Source organism: Phyllobates terribilis, unplaced genomic scaffold (genome assembly GCF_046119375.1).
Source record: "Phyllobates terribilis strain yellow unplaced genomic scaffold, ASM4611937v1 Scaffold_12__6_contigs__length_324123572, whole genome shotgun sequence".
Taxonomy (NCBI): Eukaryota; Metazoa; Chordata; class Amphibia; order Anura; family Dendrobatidae; genus Phyllobates; species Phyllobates terribilis.
Genome location: NW_027362772.1, coordinates 96,037,404 through 96,053,162, shown reverse-complemented (window position 1 = coordinate 96,053,162; position 15,759 = coordinate 96,037,404). Strand labels below are relative to the sequence as shown.

The window sequence follows — 15,759 nt, the reverse complement described above, 5'->3', positions numbered from 1 at the left end:
ATTATATGGACGGCTGCGACTTTCCGCCTGTTGTGGGACTACAATTCCCAGATTTGCGTTTTGTTTGTTTTTTCAGCATTACCTGCCAATCATGTGATATTCACATCTAGTAATTTTCTGTGTGACTGAAGAATCCAGACAATTAATCTCTTTATTTCCATCAGTCGGTGACCTAAAAGTGGAAAAAAAAAAATTCCCTTCTGTACTGATACATTGTTGCTTTTTACCTACACTCCCTTCTGTACTGATACATTGTGTGTAGGTAAAAAGCAACAATGTATCGGTCTGGAGTGCAGAGGCTGCTTATCTCCGAGGATTGTCCAGACTGGATACAATGTAGCAATCGCCAGAAATATCAGTTATGATGTATGAAATGTTCTCTGTTTTCTGCCGACTCCCATAGACTATAATGGTCTCGTCTGCTCGTGCGAATAGGACGTGCGCCGAGTCTCACGGACCAGAGACGCTGATCCGTTTTTATGTACAAATAAATGAAACTCTATAGGACGCGTCACATGGATGGGCGAATAATGTACCAGTATCTGGATGGAAACCCAAAAAATAAAGCCATTCACTGAGATCTAGCAGAGATGTTGTGGAACGTTTCATTAAACCATGAACCTAATACCCCGCAGATCCCGAGCAGCTTTCTGCCGCTCGCCCTGTAATCCCCCCGCTGACGGTAGGGCGTGCAGCTGCTTGCTGGATTTGGAGGAAATAAATGGTTTCCCCAGTTGAGGTGGGTGCGGGAGGTCTGGATTTTTTTTTTTTTTTTGATCTCCCTCTTTTATTCTTTTTATTAGTGGCAATAAATGAAGCGCTTGTCGTATGGCTGGGGGGGCTCCTCGTTCCGCCCTTTGTAGTGTACATGTGATATCATGTTTGGGGGGCCGCTCCTCTTTCACTGGTGGTCTGAAGAGAATTCATCCTCTGCCCAGTCTTGTTCGGGTGCGTGCGAAGGACCCCACCCAATTCATTCATTCATTAGGCCATATAGCTAAAGGGGACCTCCAATGGAGAGCGGAGTCCGCCCTCTGAGCGCAGGTTCCTCTGTTATGGAAAGTCTGGATGACAACCCGTCTAGAAGCAATAATATTCACATGGGTTGTCACCCAACTTTCTGGCACCCTGACAGAAGGGGGTGATGTGTCCTTGTGTTCCCGGGGGATTTGCTCCTTTTGATGATGGCTCGGAGTTAGTTGAGCTCGTCTGCTTAGCATTAAATCTGCTTATTTCCGGATACTTTTACCTCTCGTTCCGCCGTTGGACAGTGGCACATTGTGCTTCTGGGTATGAAGCCGGGGGCCGAATATCCGAGGTTTCTGCAGCGTCGGACCTGTGCACCTACCACTAATGGTTTTACACAAAGACGAACCGTTATTGATCAGGAGAGCTGCAGCCCCATCCTCAATCCTGCATTATTCATGGGCTGCAGCTGAGGCCCCGAGCGCCTGCGTATAGTGCACGGACCTCCCTGGACTCCTCTGCTCCAGTCACATCCAGAGCTGCAGCATTAATCTTCCACAATCGGAAGCCCAGCAGGGGTTGTCATACTCCTGTCACATCCAAAGCCTTGTACTGCCCCTGCCTGGGACGTCACCTCGCACCCCCCCCCCCCTCCCCGCCTTGGACATCACCTCACACCCCCCCCCCCCCCCCCCCCCTGCCTGGGACGTCACCTCACCTCCCCCCCTGCCTGGGACCGTCACCTCACCGACCCCCCCCCTGCCTGGGACGTCACCTCACACCCCCAACCCCCCCCCCCCTGCCCGGGACCGTCACCTCACCTCACCTCCCCCCCCCCCCTGCCTGGGACCGTCACCTCACCTCCCCCCCCCTGCCTGGGACCGTCACCTCCCCCCCCCCCCCCCCCCTGCCTGGGACCGTCACCTCACCCCCCCCCCCCCCTGCCTGGGACCTCACCTCACCGCCCCCCCCCCCCTGCCTGGGACCGTCACCTCACCCCCCCCCCCTGCCTGGGACCGTCACCTCACCCCCCCCCCCCCCCTGCCTGGGACCGTCACCTCACCCCCCCCCCCCCCCTGCCTGGGACCGTCACCTCACCCCCCCCCCCCCCTGCCTGGGACCGTCACCTCACCGCCCCCCCCCCCCCCCCCCCCTGCCTGGGACCTCACCTCACCGCCCCCCCCCCCCCCTGCCTGGGACCTCACCTCACCGCCCCCCCCCCCCCCCCTGCCTGGGACGTCACCTCACCGCCCCCGGATCATCCCAGACGTTGATTGTGTTACTTATGGAACAATCTGCTACAGACACTTAGTGATAATCGCGGCTCAATTACTTATGTTTCAATTTAGCAGAAAGTTGGTAAGACGGCCTGCGGGCGAGGAGAGGCGGCGGGACAGGTCTGCACACACCCCAATGCTTATAACTGTCAGGAGCCTCATGTCTGCGCTGACATCAGGTCCTGGAGCCGATTATAGGACTATAGATTATATAGGGAAATTGATTTCTTAAAGGGACGGTGTCTACATGATCAGTGTTGGATTTTATTAGAGAAACATGCAGATTTCTACCAGAAGCGGCGCCTCCGCAGGCTACGCCAGGTATGGCACCTGGGCTCTCTGTGGTACTCTGGTGTCCTTTTAGGTATCCCGCTTGTAGCTGTGTCTGACGTTGGCAGATCCGTGTTTTCGATGGTCTTGTTGCCAGGCAGAGCTCTTTACACCGCACGCGGGGGGGAGCTGGACAATGTACCGGCACTGTATGTAAACCAGAGCCGCTGACGGCATGTGTTTTTCCCGAATCCCACACATAGACACCAGCCGGCTGCATATTTGTGGATCCACCTCATGGAAGAATCTCCAGAGGATTTCCACATCTATGTATATATATGGTTTTTCTTATGTATTTTTCAATTCCTTGTTGTTTTCAGGATCACCGCTTGCTGTCATGAAAGTCAAACATTTTCTGCCTACGCACAGCCTGTTTCCTGCTAACATGGCTGATAAACTCGTCACAATGCATCACGTGGGCTATGACATTATTCTGTTATGTCGCTGGCATATTCCACCGCGCGGTACAGAGATCAGCACTCCTATCGGCTCCTGGGTGTCATAATCCAAATTCTTCAGTAACTAATGAGCCGGTTACTTCTCCTGACCCACTGTAACGCTCCGTCAGCTGTGCGAGCAGGCCTAGTGTACAGCCCAGATCTCGGGGTGTCTCCCTATCACAGCGGGGGGTCTCTATACTGCTCTCCGCACAGTGGGGGGCGCACGCCTGATCGCTCATCTGGGAGGAAACGACTGGTTCCTGCATGGCGGACTGGGAGGAAGTGGTTTCTGCAGGTGGGGGGGCTGTCGTCGTACCCTCCTCGCCACCATTTTATTTATAACTGAGAAAATCCTCCAACACTTCTGTCTTCTAGAGATTAATCAGAAAAAAAGCTGCAATTTGTCGTAGACTTTTTATGCAGGATCTCTGCTAAAGAAACCTACAAGAGACCGAAGGCTTCTCACAGCTGTGAGGGTACAATGCAAATATCCAGTGGGGTGGGCAACAAGAGACCGCGACTGTACTGGAGGCCGAAACAATAGTCTGAAATTAATACTTAACATTAATTATAATTTATATTGTGATATTAATATTATCACTTAATATTTAGCAGAAAGAAGTATGCTGACATCCCCCTATGTATAGTATGAGCTCCTAAATAGTCCACCTGTGTACGGTATGAGGCCCCCCCGCAGCGGCCCCCTGTGTACGGTATGAGGCCTCCCCGCAGCGGCCCCCTGTGTACGGTATGAGGCCCCCCCGCAGCGGCCTCCTGTGTACGGTATGAGGCCCCCCCGCAGCGGCCTCCTGTGTACGGTATGAGGCCCCCCCGCAGCGGCCTCCTGTGTACGGTATGAGGCCCCCCCGCAGCGGCCTCCTGTGTACGGTATGAGGCCCCCCGCGCAGCGGCCTCCTGTGTACGGTATGAGGCCCCCCGCGCAGCGGCCTCCTGTGTACGGTATGAGGCCCCCCGCGCAGCGGCCTCCTGTGTACGGTATGAGGCCCCCCCCCCCCGCAGCGGCCTCCTGTGTACGGTATGAGGCCCCCCCCGCAGCGGCCTCCTGTGTATGGTATGAGGCCCCCCCCGCAGCGGCCTCCTGTGTACGGTATGAGGCCCCCCCCCCCCGCAGCGGCCTCCTGTGTACGGTATGAGGCCCCACGCAGCGGCCCTGTGTACGGTATGAGGTCCCGCGCAGCTGGCCCCCCTGTGTACGGTATGTGGCCCCCTGTGTACAGTATGCGGCCCTGCAGCTGGCCCCCTGTGTACGGTATGAGGCCCCACGCAGCAGCCCCCTGTGTACGGTATGAGGCCCCACGCAGCAGCCCCCTGTGTACGGTATGAGGCCCCACGCAGCAGCCCCCTGTGTACGGTATGCGGCCCTGCAGCTGGCCCCCTGTGTACGGTATGAGGCCCTGCACAGCGGCCCCCTGTATACAGTATGAGGCCCTATATACAGCATGAGCCCTCACACAGACCCTATATACAGGCATACATCCCATACACATTTAAACACCAGCCCGTGCTCCCCTGCGCTCCGCTCCAGTCTTTGCTGCGCTGACTCTCCGCACAGCAGACGCGATGTAGTGACGTCCTCGCGTCCGCAGTCTCTCACGCTGATTGGTGGAAGGAGCTGGCGCCGCCGTCCTCCTGCATTGTATTCACCGCTGATACATTTCACCTGCACTGATACATTGTTTACAGTTTTTGAATGTAAATATTGAATGTTCCTATTCACTGAAAGCAAGCGGAGAACGCGTGATGGTTTGATTGGGAGCTGCCAAATGTGATCTCTGACGGCGGCGCTTGTAGCAGACGTCACGCTACAGGAATTGTAATGCTGAGTGACAGGTCGGATCACGGGGAAGGGGGCAACGGTTAGTATCTGTGCCCGCAGGAGACCGCCATTGGGAAACGTCAGGTGATAATTACGGACAGTGAGATCCGGAGCCGGGACTGATTGGGAATCCTCCGCCGCGCTGACATCACCGGGGTGTGTTACATTGGGTGCGACCGACACCTTGTCAGCTACAAATCCCAGTAATCTCCTCGGCTCTCGGCACAGACAAACTTTGAAGTCGTGTGTAAACCCCTATTCATTCCGTCCTCCTTAATGGATTACATCATTTGTCTCCATTATCCCGGAGCTTTGTGTAATAATGACACCGAAGTGGAGAGTAAATCTGTACAGAAAAGTATTAGGAGTACTGCATGCTCAATTCAGCTGAATGTGCATGTATATTCAACGGGAAGGAGCACGCAAGCTGCTGATACTGCTCAGATGGAGGGCACAAAATGATCCAGTGATGTGCAATCTTTCTTGCCACTGTGGCCCCTACATATAAGAAAATAGGAAGGCTCGGGCACTATGGGCCCTTTATCCCACGGTGGGGCCTTTAACCCGGGCCCTTTATCCCACGGTGGGGCCTTTATCCCGGGCCCTTTATCCCACGGTGGGGCCTTTATCCCGGGCCCTTTATCCCACGGTGGGGCCTTTATCCCGGGCCCTTTATCCCACGGTGGGGCCTTTATCCCGGGCCCTTTATCCCACGGTGGGGCCTTTATCCCGGGCCCTTTATCCCACGGTGGGGCCTTTATCCCGGGCCCTTTATCCCACGGTGGGGCCTTTATCCCGGGCCCTTTATCCCACGGCACATTGTGCTTCTTTCGCCCCCTTTAGTTACTTTCCCTCGTCATGGTTGTTGTTGTTGTTCTCCTGCTGGGATCCTGGCTTGGATGACACCAACAGCAGCTGTCTGGTAAATATCCCGGGGCAGGAATGTGAGTAGATTCCAGGCCTCAACCCTTATACAGACTGGTTCCTCCGGATGCCGGTTATAGTTCCTCCTCTGCTTTTGAGAAGTCTTCTTGTTTACCAAAACTGAAGGAATTAAAAAAAATAAATAAATCTCCAAATATATATTATATTATATTATATATAAAAATATATACACCCCCTCCCCCAGATCATCCTAGCCTGAACTCTGCAGTGATCAAGTATAGACTATCACCCGGGCATTTTTTGTGGGATGGCATATAAGTGGTTAATCTCCCGTGCCACGCTGGCCCTCTTATGCTGTGATTGCACAGGTAGGTCACATTCCCAGTCCGCCATTGTCAGGCCAGGTGCACTTGCTGAGCAGTGATTTACAGCGGGCGAGGAGGGCGGAGGGGGCTGATTTATCAGTTTAATGCTTCCTTTGGACCGAGGCCAAGAAATGCAGCTTGGATTAAAATTCGGCATCTGGCCGCTCAGCACTCAGACGGCCTGTAATTACAAGACTCCCGAGTGCCATACAAAGACTGCCCGCATGTGACAGTACTATCTGTGCTGACACAAAACCTTACTGGTGCCTATAGAAGAGCGAGGAACGACACCGTATTATACTCCAGAGCTGCACTCACTATTCTGCTGGTGCAGTCACTGTGTACATACATTACATTACTGATCCTGAGTTGCCTCCTGTATTATACTCCAGAGCTGCACTCACTATTCTGCTGGTGCAGTCACTGTGTACATACATTACATTACTGATCCTGCAGAATAGTGAGTGCAGCTCTGGAGGATAATACAGGAGGTAACTCAGGATCAGTAATGTAATGTATGTATACAGTGACTGCACCAGCAGAATAGTGAGTGCAGCTCTGGAGTATAATACAGGATGTAACTCAGGATCAGTAATGTAATGTATTTACACAGTGACTGCAGCAGCAGAATAGTGAGTGCAGCTCTGGAGTGTACTATCAGTTAGCGTGCTGTATCTGCAGTGACTCGGGACGTTGTGTGTTTAGTTGATACATAATCTATATATCGGTGTTGGCGTTTGTTGCCGCCGGTAGTTTCCTGGTTACAGCAGTGTTGTGGTTGTGTGATCTCGGTCTCCTTTCTTGTTACTTTGTGTCTCCGCTCGTCTTTCGGGACGTGCTCGTCATCCTCGGGGCTCGTCCTGATCACTTACATTCCAGCACACTGTGTAACATGTGAACAAGGTGCATCTTGCTGGGGGTTCGTCACGAGCGCAGGAATGTCCCATCACATACCTGAGCCGCTCATCATCCTTTATCGACCATAATGAAATCTTCTTGTCATTTTTCAAAGTGAATTTAGAACCTGAGACATTGTGCGGCTGCGACGCTCCTTGTGGGGATTGGCAAGTTGTGGTATCTGGTAACTTTGCAGTCTGCTGACATTTTAATATCCGGTTTATGTGCCGGTTCTTGCACCTGTCGCCTCTGCTCACCTGAGGCGGTGGCCATTTGTGTCTGCAGGCTCTATAGTCAAAGGATGTTTTCCATGCTTTGCACTGCAGCTTTGCCTCATTAGGGCTCCAGCTTGGCTACATTGTCTATTGTTAATCTATAGGGAGAACAGTATACACTGGGTATTGGAAAGTGTCAGATTTTTGGATTCTGCAGGTCTGAGCCATGTTCTTGGTTCTCGTGACACTAAGTCTCTAGGGGGCTGCGGGTCGGAGCCGCGTTCGGAGTCTCTAGGGGGCTGCGGGTCGGAGCCGCGTTCGGAGTCTCTAGGGGGCTGCGGGTCGGAGCCGCGTTCGGAGTCTCTAGGGGGCCGCGGGTCGGAGCCGCGTTCGGAGTCTCTAGGGGGCTGCGGGTCGGAGCCGCGTTCGGAGTCTCTAGGGGGCCGCGGGTCGGAGCCGCGTTCGGAGTCTCTAGGGGGCCGCGGGTCGGAGCCGCGTTCGGAGTCTCTAGGGGGCCGCGGGTCGGAGCCGCGTTCGGAGTCTCTAGGGGGCCGCGGGTCGGAGCCGCGTTCGGAGTCTCTAGGGGGCCGCGGGTCGGAGCCGCGTTCGGAGTCTCTAGGGGGCCGCGGGTCGGAGCCGCGTTCGGAGTCTCTAGGGGGCCGCGGGTCGGAGCCGCGTTCGGAGTCTCTAGGGGGCCGCGGGTCGGAGCCGCGTTCGGAGTCTCTAGGGGGCCGCGGGTCGGAGCCGCGTTCGGAGTCTCTAGGGGGCTGCGGGTCGGAGCCGCGTTCGGAGTCTCTAGGGGGCCGCGGGTCGGAGCCGCGTTCGGAGTCTCTAGGGGGCCGCGGGTCGGAGCCGCGTTCGGAGTCTCTAGGGGGCCGCGGGTCGGAGCCGCGTTCGGAGTCTCTAGGGGGCCGCGGGTCGGAGCCGCGTTCGGAGTCTCTAGGGGGCCGCGGGTCGGAGCCGCGTTCGGAGTCTCTAGGGGGCCGCGGGTCGGAGCCGCGTTCGGAGTCTCTAGGGGGCCGCGGGTCGGAGCCGCGTTCGGAGTCTCTAGGGGGCCGCGGGTCGGAGCCGCGTTCGGAGTCTCTAGGGGGCCGCGGGTCGGAGCCGCGTTCGGAGTCTCTAGGGGGCCGCGGGTCGGAGCCGCGTTCGGAGTCTCTAGGGGGCCGCGGGTCGGAGCCGCGTTCGGAGTCTCTAGGGGGCCGCGGGTCGGAGCCGCGTTCGGAGCCTCTAGGGGGCCGCGGGTCGGAGCCGCGTTCGGAGCCTCTAGGGGGCTGCGGGTCGGAGCTTCTAGGGGGCTGCGGGTCGGAGCCTCTAGGGGGCTGCGGGTCGGAGCCGCGTTCGGAGCCTCTAGGGGGCTGCGGGTCGGAGCCGCGTTCGGAGTCTCTAGGGGGCTGCGGGCCGGTGCAATGATGCATGGACGGCGGCCTTCATCCGAGCTGCGCTTTCTTCCTCCTGTGATGATCGCACCAATCTCCGCTCTGCTAAAATCATTTGCTCATAAAGTGCCGGGAATGCAGCTAAAATAGAGACATATTTCAGATGCCGCAATATGAAGACTGCCGCCCCCCCGGCATTGGCCGCCATCCAAGAGCTGAGCCCAGAGATCTCTTCATCTTATTTCGTGTCAGTGAAAGACTTTTCTAAATTTAGTCTTTTCTCTGAAACCGAATCTGGACCAGAATAGGAGAGCGGAAAACGTTGGTGTATATAGTTCTCCGCGACCGGCGACCCTTCATGAACACCCCCCTCTCCTATCAATCACCGCATCAATAGTGTAGATGACCCCAGGTCTTACTCTCCTGGGTCCCGATGCAACTCCACGTACCGGGTGCAGGCCAGATCTTAAGCCTAGTACATCCTGAGCCTCCTGGTTCATGAGAAGGATAAAAGGACTCCAGCATGATTTAACCATGGGCATTCATGGATCCACACGTGTGCTCCTTCGGGTCTCGTGTAATCCTATACCGCCATCTGGGTAGCACTGCACCTCGCGATCGATGGTCTGGAGACGGACCCGGCCTGGATACGTATTGTGGGAAGACATTGTGACATTAGTGTTTGCTCCGTCTCATCTAACGGTTTTGCTGCGTTAAATCTGCTCCGTTATTGTCGTTTTGCTCCACTAATTGATGTAACCAGGTATTTATGGCCGATTATATTTTATATATGCAAGTAAAAAGTAAGTCTGGCGCCCCTCTTGTACATGGCCGTTGCAGGTATTACATCCTTGTGTGAACAGCAGATGCACAAAAAGGTGACTCTCTTCTGGAAATGAAGCAAGCAAACGTTTCATAATTTTCTATAGAACCATTATTTTATTGTGGTACTCCACTTTTAATAAGTCGTGACGCACTGACCGCAGTGGCAGGGGCTTGGCGCGCTTCTCCAGATAGCTGTTGGCCGACTGTCTTCTTTCCCCAGACACATCCCCGCTTTGTTCTGCATGTGATCTGTCCTTGGTCTGCCTCCCTTAAGAACAAAAGGATTGGGCATGCTGAAATCCAACATGTCTAACTTTCCCCTCCACCACCCTTCACTGGTCTTTGTGCAGGATCTTGGTCAATCTGGTTGTCAGAAGGATACATTTTCCTTCTCGGTGGCTTCGGAGTGGCGCTCGGTTTATTTCTGATCCCTTCCCATTCTGTGTTTGTTCGGACAGAATATAAAACCCATGAGGGTTTGAAGCCCATGAGGGTTTGAAGCCCATGAGGGTTTGAAGCCCATGAGGGTTTGAAGCCCATGAGGGTTTGAAGCCCATGAGGGTTTGAAGCCCATGAGGGTTTGAAGCCCATGAGGGTTTGAAGCCCATGAGGGTTTGAAGCCCATGAGGGTTTGAAGCCCATGAGGGTTTGAAGCCCATGAGGGTTTGAAGCCCATGAGGGTTTGAAGCCCATGAGGGTTTGAAGCCCATAACTCCGCTGGGAGCAGTTGTCCATGTCTCCGGCTTGGTCAGCAGTTAGACTTTGTCACAGAGTTCTCCAGTCTTGGCCATGGAGTGACAACTGCAGACTGACTAATGACTGGTCGGGGTCCAAGTTACTCTCTACAGAATGGGAATCAATCTATTTGCAGTGATGTGGAGACGCCAACAAGTCCGAGACCTCGGGAGTAATATTGGCCAATCAGGGGTCCCCGCCTGGGAGCTAACAGGGAGCCAGCGGCATTCATCTCTATCTAGGGGTATTGGGATGGTAAATCGCTCCTGATACTTTCTGGGGGGGGTTTCTATGACTTCATTGCTTCCAGTCTCCTGATGTTTTGATTGTCTTTTTGCAGGTGGGAGGAAGAGCTGGCGAAGAGGACAAGTCTGGAATCAATGGTGGAGACCCTTCAGGAGGTAAGATCTTGGGGTCCCAGCTGAGACGCCCTCCCTGCAGACAGGTGAGCGCCAATCTTTACGGCTCTGTTGTTTTTTTTCAGGAGGCACAAGAAGCTTATAATGTCCACGATGAACTCAACGAGAAGATTGAGAGGCTGAAGTCAGAGCTGGTGGTCTTCAAGGGTCTGATGAGTGATGTAAGTGGCAACATTAAGCTTTTCCCACAATGCGACCACTGCGGAATGTTTAACCCTCACCGCTTCCTCTGTGTGAGATACTGAGCACCGATCCGTGCGTGCGGCTGTACTGGTCACCCCCTCCCCCCCCCGGCAGAGGTTGTAAAGACCACTCTCCCCGCTTCTCCATCAGCCAGTGCGGCACATGAATGGGCTGTTTGTGAAAATCCTGATTGATCGGCTGATTGCACCTTGGGTTCAGGTTTGCTGTGGAAGATCCTGGGAAGTAACACTGTTTGCAGTCTGTGACTAACCGATGGCACATGCATGAGGGGTCTGCACGTCCAACTGACATGTAGTTTGGTTACCAGGTTGGAGCATTTGAGCTGAGCGTCGTCTTCTGGATTATCTGGCACTGCCCCTCCAGAATCACCTTGAATTGCTACAAGTCTCCGTCTCTTGAATTCTCTACACGTGTTTTCTGAATCCAATACTCAATTACTGCAGTTTCTCTTAGAGGATTTGTCTTTGGTCACAAAAAAAATCTGATCTCCCCTGATTCTGCTGCTTTTTTCCGTTTTGCTCTGCGTCGCTCCACTGCAAAGATATTTGCATTTGTTGTTTTGGCATGCAGTATGTGAAATCTCTGCTTACAGTGCAACTGGGCGTTTCTTCAGTTTTTTTCTGGGATGTGCACTTTAACCCTGCCCCTCCCCCCCAGATGCTACCAATCACAGCTCGGCAGCTGATGTAGCAGCCTATTTCTCAAGTGATTGGCAGCATCTAAGAGGGATGGATGAATGGCCCCAGTTGCACGACAAGCAGAGATTTCACATGCTGCGCTCAAAACAACAAATGTGAATATCTCTGCAATGGAGCACCACAAAACAAAATGGAAAAGAGCGACAGAATCAGGGGAGTTCAGGTGTTTTTTTTAGATGTTAATTAACTCCAATTTGTTGAGCAATTGCCACGTCATGTTTGATAGACGGGTTTCCCAGCACACTTTTTTTTAAATTAAGTCTCCATAGAAACAGGTGCAAGTAGTTCTGAACAGCGGAATGTGACAGCGGGATGTTTCATTCAGTTTTATATCTTCTTACATTGCATCAGTCGGAGGATTGTGTAGACTGGATATATGGTAACAATCCCTCAGCTGTGAGAAGTTTCTGTTTCACATGATTAAAGATGGAATTGCACTTGAAACAAAGTCATTAGAAAGTTGCAGAACTTTTTGTAGAACATTTTTCTTTTACAGTAGACCGGAGAGTCTATGGACTCGCTGAACGGTATCTAAAGCTCGCTATGGACTGTAGACGGGTGTCTACATTCATGTGCTCTCAATGGGGACAGGGGAATAAGACAGTCCGATGCCTCTGGCTGCAGATCATCGCTTTGTCTTATCCCTTTCGACCTGTCTTGTGGCTAATTAAAAGGGTTTCTACTCCCCCCCCCCCATCTGAAGATATTGCAGTGTTGGGATCGCTGATCCCTCCGGTTTCAGTATCGCCCCCTCAGGGATTGTGCTGTATTCCTGGAATCTCTTCTGGCCACGATGTAGTTAACCAGTTCTGATGCGGCCGCGCCGAGCTCCAGATGATGGCTGCAGCCATATTAGGTCCTCGCCAAGAGAAACAAAACCATGAATAATGCGTCTGCTCCGGAGCTGTAATCGGAGTGCGGTTACCCGGCAGGAAATGTCCGTCTGCTGCGTTATCTCCCTACAAGCTGATTATGGGAAATAGTCGGATTCTCTCTGTATAGGGGGGAGGGGGTGTCGGGCCTCCTGTGGGATTGAATGAGTTAATTATCCGATTATCCTAAACAAGGTTCTATTGTCTCCAAATCCGGCTGTTCCTCCTGTTCTCTCCCCTCTATTTTTACCCATGTAACCTTAGTTGGAGGGTCATTAGGCTCAGACACCGGCAGGCGGGGGGCCGATTACCTGGGAAAACCTCTCCGATTGTCTTGTAATGCTGGGTCACTACATTTCCATCATCCCTTCTGCTCCAGTCCCAACCAAAGCTGCATTTACAAACGTGCTACTAGGAAATAAACCTCTAGGGGAGGTAGATTCTTAGATCCCATCCTGCTTACACAGCTGAGGGTCTGTTACTGTGTAGCAGTCTGGGTAATTCCTTAGAAGTAAAAGGGTTTTTTCCAGGACTTATCAGTCCCAACCTCCAGCTCCCGAACATCGGCTGATTGACGGAACAGAACGCAGCTCCGGACTTCAAGCAGGACCCCATTATACAAGGTGCGGAGCTGGGGGGGGGGGGGGGTGGTTTAGTGCCCAGCAGCCCCCCGATTGACTAATTCCTAATATTGATTACCTTCTAAGGAAAAGTCATCAATGTGAATCTGACAACCCCGTTCTCCACCCCATTATGGGCGCCCTGCACTGATACATTGTAACCATTGTTACATTGTGTGTGTCGTTATTCCCTACCGGCAAGCGGAGCATAAGATGCAACGTGAAGCTGCGCCGCTGTCTGGCGAGTGCGGGCGTGAAGCTGCGCCGCTGTCTGGCGAGTGCGGGCGTGAAGCTGCGCCGCTGTCTGGCGAGTGCGGGCGTGAAGCTGCGCCGCTGTCTGGCGAGTGCGGGCGTGAAGCTGCGCCGCTGTCTGGCGAGTGCGGGCGTGAAGCTGCGCCGCTGTCTGGCGAGTGCGGGCGTGAAGCTGCGCCGCTGTCTGGCGAGTGCGGGCGTGAAGCTGCGCCGCTGTCTGGCGAGTGCGGGCGTGAAGCTGCGCCGCTGTCTGGCGAGTGCGGGCGTGAAGCTGCGCCGCTGTCTGGCGAGTGCGGGCGTGAAGCTGCGCCGCTGTCTGGCGAGTGCGGGCGTGAAGCTGCGCCGCTGTCTGGCGAGTGCGGGCGTGAAGCTGCGCCGCTGTCTGGCGAGTGCGGGCGTGAAGCTGCGCCGCTGTCTGGCGAGTGCGGGCGTGAAGCTGCGCCGCTGTCTGGCGAGTGCGGGCGTAGAGCTTCCCCCCCACCCCCCTCCGGTGCCGGCCATTACCAGATCACAGTTACAGAAGTGTTGGTGGGACGGGCGCGAGGTCACTGCAGGGCTGATCGCACGCTCCCGCCATGTGTCCCAGTATATATTGGTGGTCCAGGTCGGTCTGGGCTGTAGACGCTCGGTCATATCGAATGATCGTCTTGTGATTACAAAAGGGCGGTGAGCGCCTGATCCCAGGAGCGGACACCGGCCATCAAGGGCGAGTGTTTATGGACACGTTACATTGCATCCCCGGTAGCAGGCGTCATCCCGTGTCGATGAAACGCTGAGTATAAGGAGCCTAGCCGGACCCCGGTATATGAGCATCGCTCCAGTATCACATGTACAGGGGGGGACATAGCTGTCAGCTACATCAAGTCTCCAAAGGGGATTTCTAAAAATCAGGAAAATTGCATAAAAACACGACTTCATACTTCCCTTCTGTCCATTCTGCAGTGTATGCTCCCAATTACCTGCCTGACCGCTGCTGCCGATCACTGGCTGCGTTGGTCACATGGGTAGTTGGTGGCCTCATCACTGCAGGACAGGTCGACAGCCGGACTTATCAGCGTCTTCCAGTATTCAAAAATTGGAGAAAATGACATTAAAATAAGTCAGAAGACCCCTTCAGGGGCAGATAGCGGATCGCTCCGGCTCGCTGCAGTCAGTCGGGCATTTCTCCTGCCAGGGAGCCGTTGTGTTACATGGTGGCCTTCGTGAGACCACCAGACCAGTAGTCACTCTCGTTTGGAGCAGGGTCCCCTTCTATGATGAACCTCCTGGACATTGGATCACCTTTGTATCCAGTACTTGGTCAGCTGATTGGTTGGGGTGCCAGGTGTCGGACCCCCACTGAATTGCACTGGTAACTGGAACCCAGCAGAATTCTGAATGCAGCTCTGAATGTGAATGATAAACCGTGACGAATGAGTGGTCCTAATTCTAGAGGAATATCTGGTGGTGGTTGATCCGGGAGAAGCTTTGGGGTCTGTAGAGTATGAGGGGGGAGATGTGTATGATGCCTTTATTACTGGAGAAGATAATGTACAATGTCCCCCCCGCAGCCGATGACTGATCTCGACTCAAAGATCCAGGAAAAAGCCATGAAGGTGGACATGGATATCTGCCGGCGGATTGATATTACTGCCAAGCTGTGTGATGTAGCACAGCAGCGCAATTCTGAAGACGTATCCAAGATGTTTCAGGTGACCGAGCCTCGGCTCTGCTTCTCTATCCCCCCCGATCTTCTCATGCAGCCCCCCATATACTTCTTATAGCACATGACCCCAGACCTCATGGTGGTGGATGGACTCCGCTCTTCTCTTCAGCGAGCTCTCTGTGGCCTCTGTTCTAGGGCTGCTTCTTCTGGCGTCTGTCCTCCTTGTCTGTGTCTCTTGGGTAGTGGTGGTCCCGGCAGGCAGGTGGTCCCGGCAGGCAGGGCTTGCTCTCTCATGCATTCTGCTGTACACTGCATGCATAGCCCAGGCTGCTGGCTGCCCCTGAATGTGCTGTGTGCCCCCCCGCAGCTTCATGCATTATTCTGCTGCACCGTTACATGTGGGGGGTCTCCACACCAAGGTCGCTCATTATGAACTGTGAGACCCTACATTTTCTACTCCTGAAGGTGGGAACGGTGTCCAAAAAGAGAGAGCGGAAGCTGACGCCAGACGAGGAGCTCTCCGAGCAGGACGCGGACGCCGGGCGATTCTCTGATGATGAAGTCAGCTGCTCCCTCAACATAACGGATGAGATGAAGCGCATGTTCAACCAACTGTAAGTCCAAGGCCACCCACGGGGGGCTATGTGTGCATGTGATGGGGGGCTATATGCGCATGTTCAACCAACTGTAAGTCCAAGGCCACCCACGGGGGGCTATGTGTGCATGTGATGGGGGGGCTATATGCGCATGTTCAACCAACTGTAAGTCCAAGGCCACCCACGGGGGGCTATGTGTGCATGTGATGGGGGGGCTATATGTGCATGTTCAACCAACTGTAAGTCCAAGGTCACCCACGGGGGGCTATGTGTGCATGTGATGGGGGGGCTATATGTGCATGTTC

At 54.2% G+C, this 15,759-nt stretch overlaps 1 protein-coding gene across 2 annotated transcripts in view; it reads left to right on the top strand.

Moving 5' to 3' along the window:
• The window catches only part of IFFO2 (intermediate filament family orphan 2), a 48,418-nt gene that overhangs the window by 18,524 nt on the left and 14,135 nt on the right, over positions 1–15,759 (top strand). The window contains exons 2-5 of one of the 2 annotated variants that reach the window (XM_073656179.1): positions 10,489–10,549; positions 10,633–10,728; positions 14,764–14,904; positions 15,324–15,472. In XM_073656179.1, the coding sequence (XP_073512280.1) occupies positions 10,489–10,549; positions 10,633–10,728; positions 14,764–14,904; positions 15,324–15,472 (447 nt within the window). The remainder of the gene's footprint in view (positions 1–10,488; positions 10,550–10,632; positions 10,729–14,763; positions 14,905–15,323; positions 15,473–15,759) is intronic. The other variant, XM_073656180.1, reaches the window with a different exon arrangement.